General features: G+C 35.3%; 1 protein-coding gene across 4 annotated transcripts in view; it reads right to left on the bottom strand.

The window, feature by feature from the left end:
* Positions 1 to 12,262, bottom strand: part of ATP2B1 (ATPase plasma membrane Ca2+ transporting 1) — a 129,547-nt gene that overhangs the window by 41,848 nt on the left and 75,437 nt on the right. For all 4 annotated transcript variants that reach the window (XM_058741826.1, XM_058741825.1, XM_058741823.1 and 1 more), the window contains exons 3-6: positions 11,512 to 11,709; positions 5,252 to 5,506; positions 5,036 to 5,161; positions 1,061 to 1,201 (exon numbers count right to left, since the gene is read on the bottom strand). In XM_058741826.1, the coding sequence (XP_058597809.1) occupies positions 1,061 to 1,201; positions 5,036 to 5,161; positions 5,252 to 5,506; positions 11,512 to 11,709 (720 nt within the window). The remainder of the gene's footprint in view (positions 1 to 1,060; positions 1,202 to 5,035; positions 5,162 to 5,251; positions 5,507 to 11,511; positions 11,710 to 12,262) is intronic.

Below are 12,262 nucleotides of genomic sequence, written 5' to 3'. Positions count from 1 at the left end.
CATTTGCAGTCACCACTTTTCAGATACACTTTTGTTTGAACTAAAAATTTCAAAACTGAAGACAAAACCCAAAGAACAAAGCATCCAAATATAAAAAACATGGTTTTAGTTACAGCAAGCCAAGGTTTTAGCAAGGTTTTTATTTTGGAAGAACTCAAAGCGCTTGTGTGAAAGAGAGAAATATGGGCTTACTATCTTAGGTAAAATTAAACAAATCCAAGTGGTTAAGCCACAGTAAACTGCTGTCAACCTGAAGAGAAAAACCTGTAGAGGAGCAATCTGGAGTGGGAGAAAACGGTAGTACAGCAGATACTTAGAAGCAGGCTGGGGAGGGCTTTTTCAAAAAAGTGACATGCCCCCCAGCTAAGTAATTCTGAGCTGTCTCCTTACATACGACGGAGTTATTACTTGTGAGATCCTTGTGCATAAACTATGGTTATCAATTTTTGCTGAGGATAGATCACTTGTAGGGATAGCAAGCAGGTACAATGGGTCAAGATCAAATTTCTAAAAACTTCCTATCTAACACTTTGGACTAAATGTAACCAATAGACATAACAGGTGTCAAAGTAAAGTCTTCACCTTATATCCAAAACCCAGCTACTTAAGTATGGACTGGGAAATGTGAAGAGTAGAAAACCTGAAATAGATTAAAAGCTCACTGAGGCCAAAAGCTATCAATGAATTAGCAGAAAATATAACCAAATAGGAAGTTAGAGTTTAATTCATTTTGCTGGTCAGATAATAGAAAGATGCTAAAACTAAAGAATAAACAGAACAAAGCCAATGAAAGTGTTCAAGGAGATGGTGAATTTGTCTGGCTATGGTAAAGGGGACTGACATAGTCACTAAAGGCCCCTGATCGACTGTAAAGTCAACAAGAAAAACTGAGAAATGGAGAGGACTCCACTCCACTCGAAAACACTACAGTGCGTAATTAACTTTTTGTACAACTTTTCATATCAGAACTTCCTAAGAGAAGTGAAATTTTTGTACCAGTCCTTATAACCAGTTCCCTTATTTCCAAATACCGATTCTCAAAGAAAATTGCTTATCTTACTTTTCTTTTCCTTTTTCTTTTCATCTTTCTTCTCTTCCTCTTCACCTCCAGCTCCAAGTAAGGTAAAGATAATTCCAGTCTGAGAATTAACACCTACAGCAGTAACTACCATTCTTCCAGAGCCTTCCATTACATGAGTACCTATGACAGAAAATTCGTTATGGATTTTTTCCTCCCACTTTCATATTTCAAATTTTAGTCATACTGTCTTTAATATCTAGTATGTAACAAGATAAATTCAGTAAGATATTAAATAAAGCCTAAATTCTTATGTTTAAGGTTTAAACTCTGTAATCCATGTTATATGAATTCAAAGCTCACTCCACGACTCATTTATCGTCATGTGATATTGGGCAAATTATAATACCTCAATTCCTCACCCATAAAATGAGGATAATAGTACCTACAGTTGATAAAAACAATGAGAGTCAAATAAGCCTACAAATAAATGTAAAGTGCTTTGCACACTGCCTGGAATTCATGGGGGTTCAAGGAATGCACATTATTTTTAATTATAAAATTATTACAGTGATTACTGACATTTCTCTGAGAAAAACAAATGTCCCATTTACCACACCCAACCCCAAACCTGTACCTAAAGCCAGCTTTCATCCCAGCCAGTCTACATTACTGCAACAGCCTCCCAGCTAGTCTCTGTCTTTCCAGTTTATCCTGAAATCAGTTTTAATCTTCCTAAAATGTGAATGTTATCATAATTGTCTCATGGCTCAAAAACCTTTGATTCTGCATTGCCTACTGGATTAAGTCCAAGGTCTTCACCATGAGACCAACCAACCTTTCAAACTTTCATCCACTACTCTAACATAAAATTCTATTATAGAAAGCCTGGGAACAAAGATGGGAACACTGACTGTATTCTGACAATCCCTTACAACAATCTTGCAAGATGTTAGGCATTATTATTCCTATTCTCCCAAAGTTACACAACTATTAAGTGGCAAGACAAAGATTCAATCCAGTCCTGTCTGGAGACAAAGGGCATATTCTCCAAACCTCTCCAAAGGGTACTGTTCTCCAACTTGTACATCCACATCCCTGCATCTTTCCTTACTAATTAAAAGACTTCTCATCTCTCTACTGCACTATTTTTGTGAATTTTAAGTAGCTTTCAAAACCAACTCTTTTTTCTGAACTCTCAACAGTCTTCTTTATAGTTATCACATATTTCCTTGATCTCCTAGTTTACAACCATGTGGAGGACAGGTTCCATAGCCCCTATGGAACCATCTAATAGACCAAGTCAATACACTGAGGTTATTTGTTAAATAAAGTCATAAAGCATAGGTACTTATTCCAGAAGTTATAAACTTATATTTGTCTATTAATTACTGGGGAACTTCTCCTATGTGAATTTTTTAGGCCTTTGGTTTTCCTGCTTTTTAAAAAAAATCTATATTCTGAGTATTTCACTAATTATTAGCTTCTCTGCCAGTGAAAAGGCAAGGGAAACAAGAAATGAAGTTCAAGATAGTGAAATAGTATTTAATGAGGAACTTCTACATGTAAAACACAATTTCTTTCTTTTGACAATTTAGGCTTTTGGCAGATTTCAATTTTTTATGTTCTGTTCCTCCTTACCACAGGTAATCAGATGATGGCAGTTAATGTGCTCAGGCAAAGTAAACAGTTTTTGTTCTGGTCATATCCCCATGGCTAACTGAATAACTGCCTTTAAAAATCTAAATTTAAAAAGCCAAGAACAGCAGTGAGAGATGGCATCATGAGAATAAATTTAAAAATAAATGCATTTTATGATTTTTAGTACATTTTTGGAATAGGGAAATAAATGCACAAAAACTTTCCCACCCACATTACGATAAGGGACTCTGCAAAGTTATTTCAGTCTTTTCTTAACCATGGAAAATTTACAGAGTTTTTGTGGTACACTTGGTGTGTTAGGGACCTGAGTCGACATAAAGCTTACTAGCAATCTCTGTTAAAATAGAAAAGGACCAACGTTCAGTTAAAGAACATCAACCTGAAGAGCTAATAAGCACTTTGTAAGTGAGCTGGATGTACATAAAAGTCCATGCAGTATATATGGCAAAATGGCAAGAATACCATCTCAGGTTGCCAAATATCATGGTCCAGACAGTCTACGGTGGTTAAGGTATGATTTGATTGCTTCCCTTCCTTGGAAAAACTACAGATTTTTATTTGGTTAATAATTATAGTTTCTTAGAGGTATAGCAAGGAATAAGTAAAATGAGTCTATGTTATACTTAAATACACCATACTTACATATTCAAGAATATTTCCATCTATTTGAAATGAATTACAACTACACCCATGTAAAGAAAAGGCTAAACAGAATGTTCTTGGTAGAGCAGGATTTTGAAGGTGTACGTACAAAATCCCAAGATATTTCTGAAGAAGTTAAGTCTGTTGTAATTGGGAACGCTACCCTTTTATAATGGTGTTTATAAATGCATACATATGTAATTACTCTGATTTTTAGTGGTAGGATGTTTTGCAATAAGCTTTTTAGGCACATGTTTGCCAATCTTCAAAAGTAATAGTTAAATTTAAATATACACCTGGAAGTTGTGACTCTCACTTAGCTGATTCTTGTCACAGTGACTCTGGTTTCAGTGAAGCCATGTTCAATCAATCAAAATATAAAATTCACAAAGAACTGAAAAATTATAGCTGCCAAGTTATTACACAGTTAAATCAGCAGAAATCTCCTTACAATGTATAAAATGTTAGCACTCCACCAACATCTGAAAATGATAATAGAAGACAAATAGGCAACCTTCTGCTTGTTCCAAATTCTGGTATAATTCAATCTAATAAACACATGTAAACAACTGTCCTACAGGCAATTTTGTAAATTCTATAAAGAATACTAGAAAATTAAGAGTAAAAACCTGGAAATCCAACGTAAAAGAACTGGCATACTTTTGGAGGCAAGCTGTGGTCCTCTTGCTTCCTCTCACGTGACATTTTAGAAGGCTGCCTGTGAATCTTCCCATCATCCCTTCCCTTTCATTTCTCATTAACCTCAGGTCAGGCTATCACAGTTACTGTTACAAGAGCCTCCCAAGTTGACACCCAGCTCCCCATTTCAAATAGTGCCCTCACCTGTCCCAATCCTCTTCATTCTCAGAACATGTCCTACTTGTGTGCAAATTCAATCCTCCCTAGTACATGTGGTGCTACTTCTGGGCCTACTGTTGATTAGCCATGTGATCTTCAATAAATAGTTTATCTCAGATTTATTCCTTGACAGTTAAATGCGGGAGTCGGATTAGACAAATTTTAAGGATTTTATCGGTTCCTTAAAAAACAAAACAAAACCCTATCCTTTACAGATCACCATAGACAGTTCATTAATTTGCTTTAAAAATACAATCATTCTGGGTGACTGGGTGGCTCAGTCGGTTGAGCGTCTGACTTCGGCTCAGGTCCTGATCTCACTGTTCACGAATTTGAGCCCCACATCAGGCTCTGTGCTGACACCTCAGAGCCTGGAGCCTGTTTAGATTCTGTGTCTCCTTTTTTCTCTGCTTCTCCCCGGCTCATGCTCTCTCTCTTTCTCTCTCAAAAATAAACATTACCAAAAATAAACAATAAAAAATAATCATTCTTTAATTTTACACATCAACAGGCCTTAAGAATAAATGTAATACAGGAAAACACAACAGAAGTCATCAGGCTTATATTTTACTTTTATCACTAACATCACTGACTCTCAAAATCTCTTGATTTTTTTTTTTTTTTCATGTTCCTCATTTGTAAAATATGACTCTGGATTCAAAGACCTCTAATATCTCTGGCAATAAGATAATATCTCTGGCAACTTAGAGGAAAAAAAAACCCAAAACAACTCCCTAAGGATTATAAGGGTAGAAGCTAACATAAAATACAGAATCCTTCACCATGTAGGCTCTTAGGCAACTGTTTGCTGACAGTGGAAGAGAAAAAGTTCAAAGATACAAAAGCAATTCATACCTGATAGAAGTAAGGGATCCTTATCTAAAGACTTCTTGACATGATCAGATTCACCAGTCAATGAACTTTCATCAATTTTAAGATCATTGCCTTGAATTAGTATGCCATCAGCAGGAAGAAGATCACCTAAAACAAAGAGCAACTGTAATGCACACTGTAAACAAGATTACAATGACTTTACCTCTAACCTAAAAGGGGTTGCTCTTTTTCACTTACCGTATTTCACCTGAGCAATATCTCCAACAGTAATGTCAGCTACAGGTATCTGAATGACCTGACCACCCCTGATGACTGTGAACTTCTGTTCTTGTTCAATTCGACTCTGCAAACCTCTAAACTGTTTTTCCTTACTCCAGTCATTGAAAGCTGTTACTAACACCACACACACTACTGATAAGAGGATTGCAGCTCCTTCAATCCAACCAGTTTCACCTTCACCTTCTTCCTCTCCAACAGAAACTTCTCCACAAACTATATGAAAAGAAAGAAAATGCTTATCAAGAAAAGATTCTGAATTGATGGCAAAGACAAGCAATAAGTTAATTATGATGTTTACATACCTCGCTAATTTTACTCTAAGTACCTTACTGAACTCAAAGCATTCCATAATGGCAAGAATGCAAACTACGTCAATTTCAAGTTCCCTGCCTATGAAGATTCTCACCCTCAGGACAGGGAAGCAATCTAGGGCACTAAGATAAGCATAAGGACACTGAGGAAGATTAAACCTCAGCCTCAAGGCAAGTTCTTAATCTGTCAACACCACCTACCCCAGAGTCCTAAGGATTAAATGAGAGAACATTTGGAAAGCAGGTAGACCAGTGACTGAGAAAAATGGTTAATGCTATTAATTATTACATATGTTAGACAAGATATACATGAAAACCCACAAATCATGCTTACTTATTGTATAAATTTTACAGGCGTACAAGCAAAACTTGGTTTCCATAACATGAAAAGGTAAGCAAAGTGCTACTCAATCCAACTATTTGGGCATCTACTCTAGATGCCAGGCATAATTTTAGGATCTGAGGACATGGCAGTAAACAAGACCCAAGCTCCCTCTCCTCACAAAACCCATACTTAGATTGGTAGGTGCAGACAGTGTATAAAGAATTCACGTAATAAAACAAATAATCAATTTCAGATATGGTAAATGCCATAAAGAAAACAAAGGGCGGTGATATGCTATCAAATGAAGAAAGGAAGTAACTGGTTGTGTGAACACAGAAGGTCCCTCTGAGGTGTCCATGATATTTGAGCTAGGAGCCAAGTGATAAAAAGGAACTAGCCATATAATCGCTTTAAAGCATTTCAGGAAGAGCATTCCAGGGAAAGATTAAAGAGTATTCCAGGGAAAGATTAAAATCGGTAAAAAGGCTTTATGGCACAAAAACGTTTACAGAAGAATGGAGGGGGGAAGAACCCCCCAAAACTCAAAATTTAAGGTAAAAAATGTTGAAGAAAGAACAGTGAAATAGTGCTGTTTTGACTGCGGGTTATAATCTGTTTGGAGTCTAAAATCAATTCAGTGGCACATGACTAGCATTTTGAAAAACAAAACAGAACAAAATAAAAAGGATATACGTATAATAAAGGTAAGCATTTTTTTCTTGAAAGTTTCCATTGGGTATTTACAAATTCACATGAATGAACAGGTTCTGCACTCCTCTTTAAAGTTCTTTCTTACTGAGGGTTGAGCTGAAAAGTCTGAAAAATCAGTGGTTCTCTTAGGACACGTAAAGCAGGAAAAAAATTATTCAGAAGAAAAGAATGAGTAAATGAATGATACTAGAAACGATTAAAACATGTTCCAGAATACAGTGCATGAGCCAAAGAAATGATGTGAAGTATAAAGATACTGAATAAAGACTAATCCAGGAGAAGTATGTGGGACAAGATGAGGTCAGAGAAGACAGAGACTAGAATAAAATCAACTGGTGGTGGTGAAATGGAAGGAATGATGAGATTAAAAAACAAACAAACAAACAAAAAAACAAACAAACAAAAAAACAAAATCCTGAGGACCATCAGCAGGATTCAGCCATCAATAGGTACAAGAGCATGTTTTCCAAAGGAGATGGCTGGACAATCCATCGAGAGTGCTGGCTTCTCCATCCAAATATTAAAACCTCTCTTTGAATTACATTCAGGCTGAAGAAATGACCACGTACCATTGTACACAATAACCAGTTAAATGAATTTATGGTTTACGATGTTCGAAACAGAAGTGGTAGGACAGTTTCTCCTTCCCCTTCCACCTGCCCAGAAGACACGAGATGTACTCCAGGTAGACCAAGTGAGGATGAGAGCTGAAATGCCATGTTGACCACTTTCACCAACTTGAAATATAGCTAAAATATTATCTTCCCAATGAAGCATTTCAACGGGTTTGATCTCACTGGTTAAAAATGTAAAAATGCAATACTTTCTAATAGTATGTAAGAACAATACATTGAAAGCAGAAGATGGATGGGGGGGCACCTGGGTGGCTCAGTCAGTTAAGTGTCTGACTTCGGCTCAGGTTATGATCTCACTGTTCGTGAGTTCAAGCCCCACGTTAGTGTCTCTGTGCTGACAACTCAAAGCCTGGAGCCTGCTTCCGATTCTGTCTGTCTGTCTCTCTTTTCTCTCTCTGCCCTTCCCCCATTTGTACTGTCTGTCTGTCTGTCTCTCTCTCAAAAATAAACATTAAAAAAAATTTTTAAAAAAGAAGATGGAATTTACCAGTCATATGTCAAAAAAAATTTTGTGTGACTGGTGGATGGGAGTGAAGATATCATTAGTGAGTACACTTCTTGCATGTGGATTTACAAAATGTTGTAAGTTTCTTTTCAGCTGTGAGAAACATTAAAACCAAGTTCTGAAATAAAGCAAACTCAGACCCAAATCAAGGGAAATCAAGGTTAAATCAAAATTATAAAATAATGTATATTCAATCAGGCTATCAATAATGATATTTTATGGTTACTAAACATCAAAATTTTAAACCTCATTTCATCTTTTTAACATTTCAGTTTATATTTTTGCATATGTTTAAAACTATACATATTATAAAGTATAAACATTATATACACATTATGTAGATAGCTTTACATATATATAATTCATAAATGCATCCTTTGAATATATGCTCATATTTCTTCCTGATAAGGTATACAACCAAAAAAGTTTAAAGATCAATGCAACAGAGATTAAGGGGAAAATAATTATGACACAATTATATCATTTTCAGCTTTAAATCTCACATGCATATTTAGAACTAGATGACTAAATATTTCAAAAGAGAACATGAAACAAGTTGATGCCATATTTCATTTCATATATAGTTCTACCTTAAATTACAGATAAATTTAGAATGATTTTGAAACAGATGGTAGTAAAATACTTCCAAAAATTAAATCCTTTTCCTGCTGCTGATCGTTACAAATTTTTAGAGTAGCTGCAGTGAAAAAATAATTGCAAAAATCAAAGTTACAAAAGGACTGTCCTATGCTTTCAGTAAAGTCAGAGTATAAATATAATAAAAATCTATTTAACCAAAGGTGTTCCCCTGTAAACATATTCACCGGAGAGAGATGCACAATCTGAATTCAGTCTGTGCTCTACCATAAGGCAAATATTCCATTCTTAAAATTCTCCATTTGGGCTATTTCTTGGATGGTGCATCAAGTATGTACATTAACAGTATAAAGAATCAGTTCTTGAAAAGTGTTGTCTAGGAACCCCAGGAGGATCCCCCAAGGTCAAAACTATGTAATAATACCAAGATGTAATTTGCATTCTATTTCAGGAATGTGTAGTGGAATTTTCCAAAGACTACACTACATGTGCTAACACAAGACACTAAATGCAGAAGCAGATTATCTTCAATTATGCCAGACCTTAAAGAGATACAAGGAAATGAAGAATACTGCTAATACTCTTTTCATAATTTCACTTAAGATTTCATTAATAATTATAGCAATTATATTTATTATAATACAACACTTAGATACAATTTAAATGCACTGATACAATATTTTTAAATTTCTCAATTTTAATTAAGAATACAGTAAATATCTACAGATATAGCTCATATAATCAAAATCTGTTTGTGGAGTCCTTAGCATTTTGAGTATAAAGGGGCCCTCAGACCAAAAGGTTTGAGAACCTTGGTATTATACTAGTAACTAAAAATGTGTTTATTGTATGGGTTATAATGCTTATTTATTTTTTTTTTTTTAATTTTTTTTTCAACGTTTTTTATTTATTTTTGGGACAGAGAGAGACAGAGCACGAACGGGGGAGGGGCAGAGAGAGAGGGAGACACAGAATCGGAAACAGGCTCCAGGCTCCGAGCCATCAGCCCAGAGCCTGATGCGGGGCTCGAACTCACGGACTGCGAGATCGTGACCTGGCTGAAGTCGGACGCTTAACCGACTGCGCCACCCAGGCGCCCCTATAATGCTTATTTTTATACCATCAGTACTAGTAAGAAATTTTGATAATATAGTCTGTGACTACAGATTTACTACTTAGTGTTAAAATACACATGATGAAAAGACACATGAAGTACACTAATAAATGTTAAAAAAATGCAAATACTAACATTTCACCGTGGAACAAAAATATCTTTGTATGTTTTACTAACACCTTCTAGCAGATTTTGACTGTTTTTAAAGTGTCTTATGACACTGACAATTTTAGAGTATCTTCCCAGTTGGATCTAATGCCAGTATTCTCCTTAAGCAAATTTGGGAAAGGGCTTGTCACTACATCCTAGAAATGAAGCAGTCCAAATTCCAAAAAGATTTGTCCTTGTTAGTAACAAAATCCATTCCTGTTGAAAATATTTTTCTTTAGTCTTCTTATAATCTTAGGGAAAAAAATGTTAAAAGTAAAGAAACACTTCATAATCTGCGAACTCGCTGAATTCTAGAATACCAATTCCCAATAGTCTATAATGATAGTTGGGTAAATTGAACACTACAGAATTTACCTATATGTTGATGAACATGGTATGACCTTCCCTTTTCACATAAAACATTTCATATACACACAGTTACACGCTCTCGTGCCTACCCACATATGCACACATACACATACGTGAGTACCCACAGACATACAAAACATATTTTAAAATCTGGGAGAATATGAAAATGGTATAGCAGTAATCTCCAAGAAGTGAGATTTTTGGTGAATGTTATTTCCTATGAATTGTCATTTTTCCCTCCTAATATTTCTACAGCAAAATATGTATTATTTATTTAATAAAAACAAAAGTTTAAAAAATAATTTGGCTCAATGTTGACAAGAATATTGCCTAAATTTTTTCTTATTTAGACAAGTGATTCTCAACCATAGACAATTTTGCCCCCTATCAGAAACCCGGCAATGTCTGGAGAAGTTCTGGTGGCCTCAACTGGAGGGTAGTACAGTGCAGGGTGACAAAGAATGCTCTGGTGTAAAATGTAAACAAAGCTGTTGCTGAAAAACCCTGCTCTCCGATAAACTGACTTCTTCAGTGACCTACTTTCTAAAATAAACAAACAAAAAACACAACTCTCACATGAGCTCCAGGCATACCTTTAATGGCATCACTTTAAATTTTTACTTAACCCAACTTTTAGAGTTAGCTAATGTTTATTTAACTCTTCATAACTTGAAAGGCATAAGAATAAAGTTTTTACAAAGAAAAATATTGGTATATTACTCTCCTGATATATAAAATACTACTGGTTCACTCTATAGCTATTTAAATATAGTGACCAAAACCCAAGCTAGGTTTCTTAGCAGTTATAGAATGTACTGTCAAGGACTATCTATTTTAAATAAATTGATTAAAAAGAGAGTAAGAAATTTTAAAAGAGAAATGAAGAACATAGGCAGGAGAAAGACAAAACCATTGTAGCTACAAGTTAAAGCAGATCTACCACTGTATGATGTACTTTTCCTTTGGTCAAGATAAGTTGTAGTATAAACATTTCTAGAATGGCAAGGCAATTACCCGAATCATGCATATAATAACAATTTAAGAACTTGAAAAATAATGAATCAGGGAAGAGAACAGAATTTTGCTTTCATAATGATTTCCAAAAAATTAAAAAAAAAACCCCAAAATTAAAAACTGTAATTATTTCAATTTAATGTTCAAAGACCTTTAAAAACCATGATGGCACAAACCACACTGTGTATGTGACTTAGCTCTTTGCCAACACGTGGTATACACACATTGGCAGGTTATTTAACCTCTGTATCAAACGGGGAAGTGACACTAGCTCATAGGGTTATTGTAAAATTATCTGAGATGGTATATTTAAAGAACAATTAAAAACACTGCTAGAATGCTATCTAGCACACTTCCCTGACCTTTACTTATGTTTTCCCTCCCAAATGCCAACCTATTATTATATTTTAATTAAGCAAATGAATTGAATTTATTAACATCACACATGAAAGTCTTTTTTTTTTTTTCCCCTCCCCAATTTACTTACGTGCATTATCCCCTTCTGGAGGTTGATAAAAAGAAAGGCCCAATGATACTATGGCTGCAATTTCTAATATAATTAAAGTGACATCTTGTAATGCTTCCCATACTAATTGAAGAAAGGTTTTTGGCTTTTTAGGAGGTATAAAATTCTTTCCAAACACTGCTTCTCTTCTCTCTATATCTGCAGGGTTTCCGCTCAAACCTAGTCAAAAGAAACAAATTTCAGTGAAAAGTTTCACTACTTACAAAAGGAAATACCTATTTTACTCAAAACATTAATTCATTACACTTTATTTAAAAAAATTTTTTTTAATGTTTACTTATTTTTGAGAGAGAGAGAGAGAGAGAGAGAAAGAGAGAGAGAGACACACACACAAAGCATGAGCAGGGGAGGGGCAGGGAGAGAGGGAGAAAGAGAATCCCAATCAGGCTCCAGGCTCTGAGCTGTCAGCACAGAGCCCAATGCAGGGCTCGAACCCACAGACCGTGAGATCATGACCCGAGCTGAAGTTGGATGCTCAACCGACTGAGCCACCCAGGTGCCCCTTCATTCATTGCACTTCAGATTCCAATTCATAAAACCCAATCAAACTGACTTCTACACATTATAGCAACTGAACAGAATTTAAATCACTGAAAAACATGTACAGTGCTTTAAAAGAACAATTCACATAGACAGGTCAAGACTGGATTAAAAATTTTCACTTTTCCAAAATGTTCATTTTTGATATTACCTTATACCATCTTGTAGGCTG

This window comes from Neofelis nebulosa, chromosome 8 (assembly GCF_028018385.1).
Source record: "Neofelis nebulosa isolate mNeoNeb1 chromosome 8, mNeoNeb1.pri, whole genome shotgun sequence".
NCBI lineage: Eukaryota > Metazoa > Chordata > Mammalia > Carnivora > Felidae > Neofelis > Neofelis nebulosa.
Note: the sequence above shows the minus strand (reverse complement) of the source record. Positions and strands in the feature narration are given on the sequence as shown.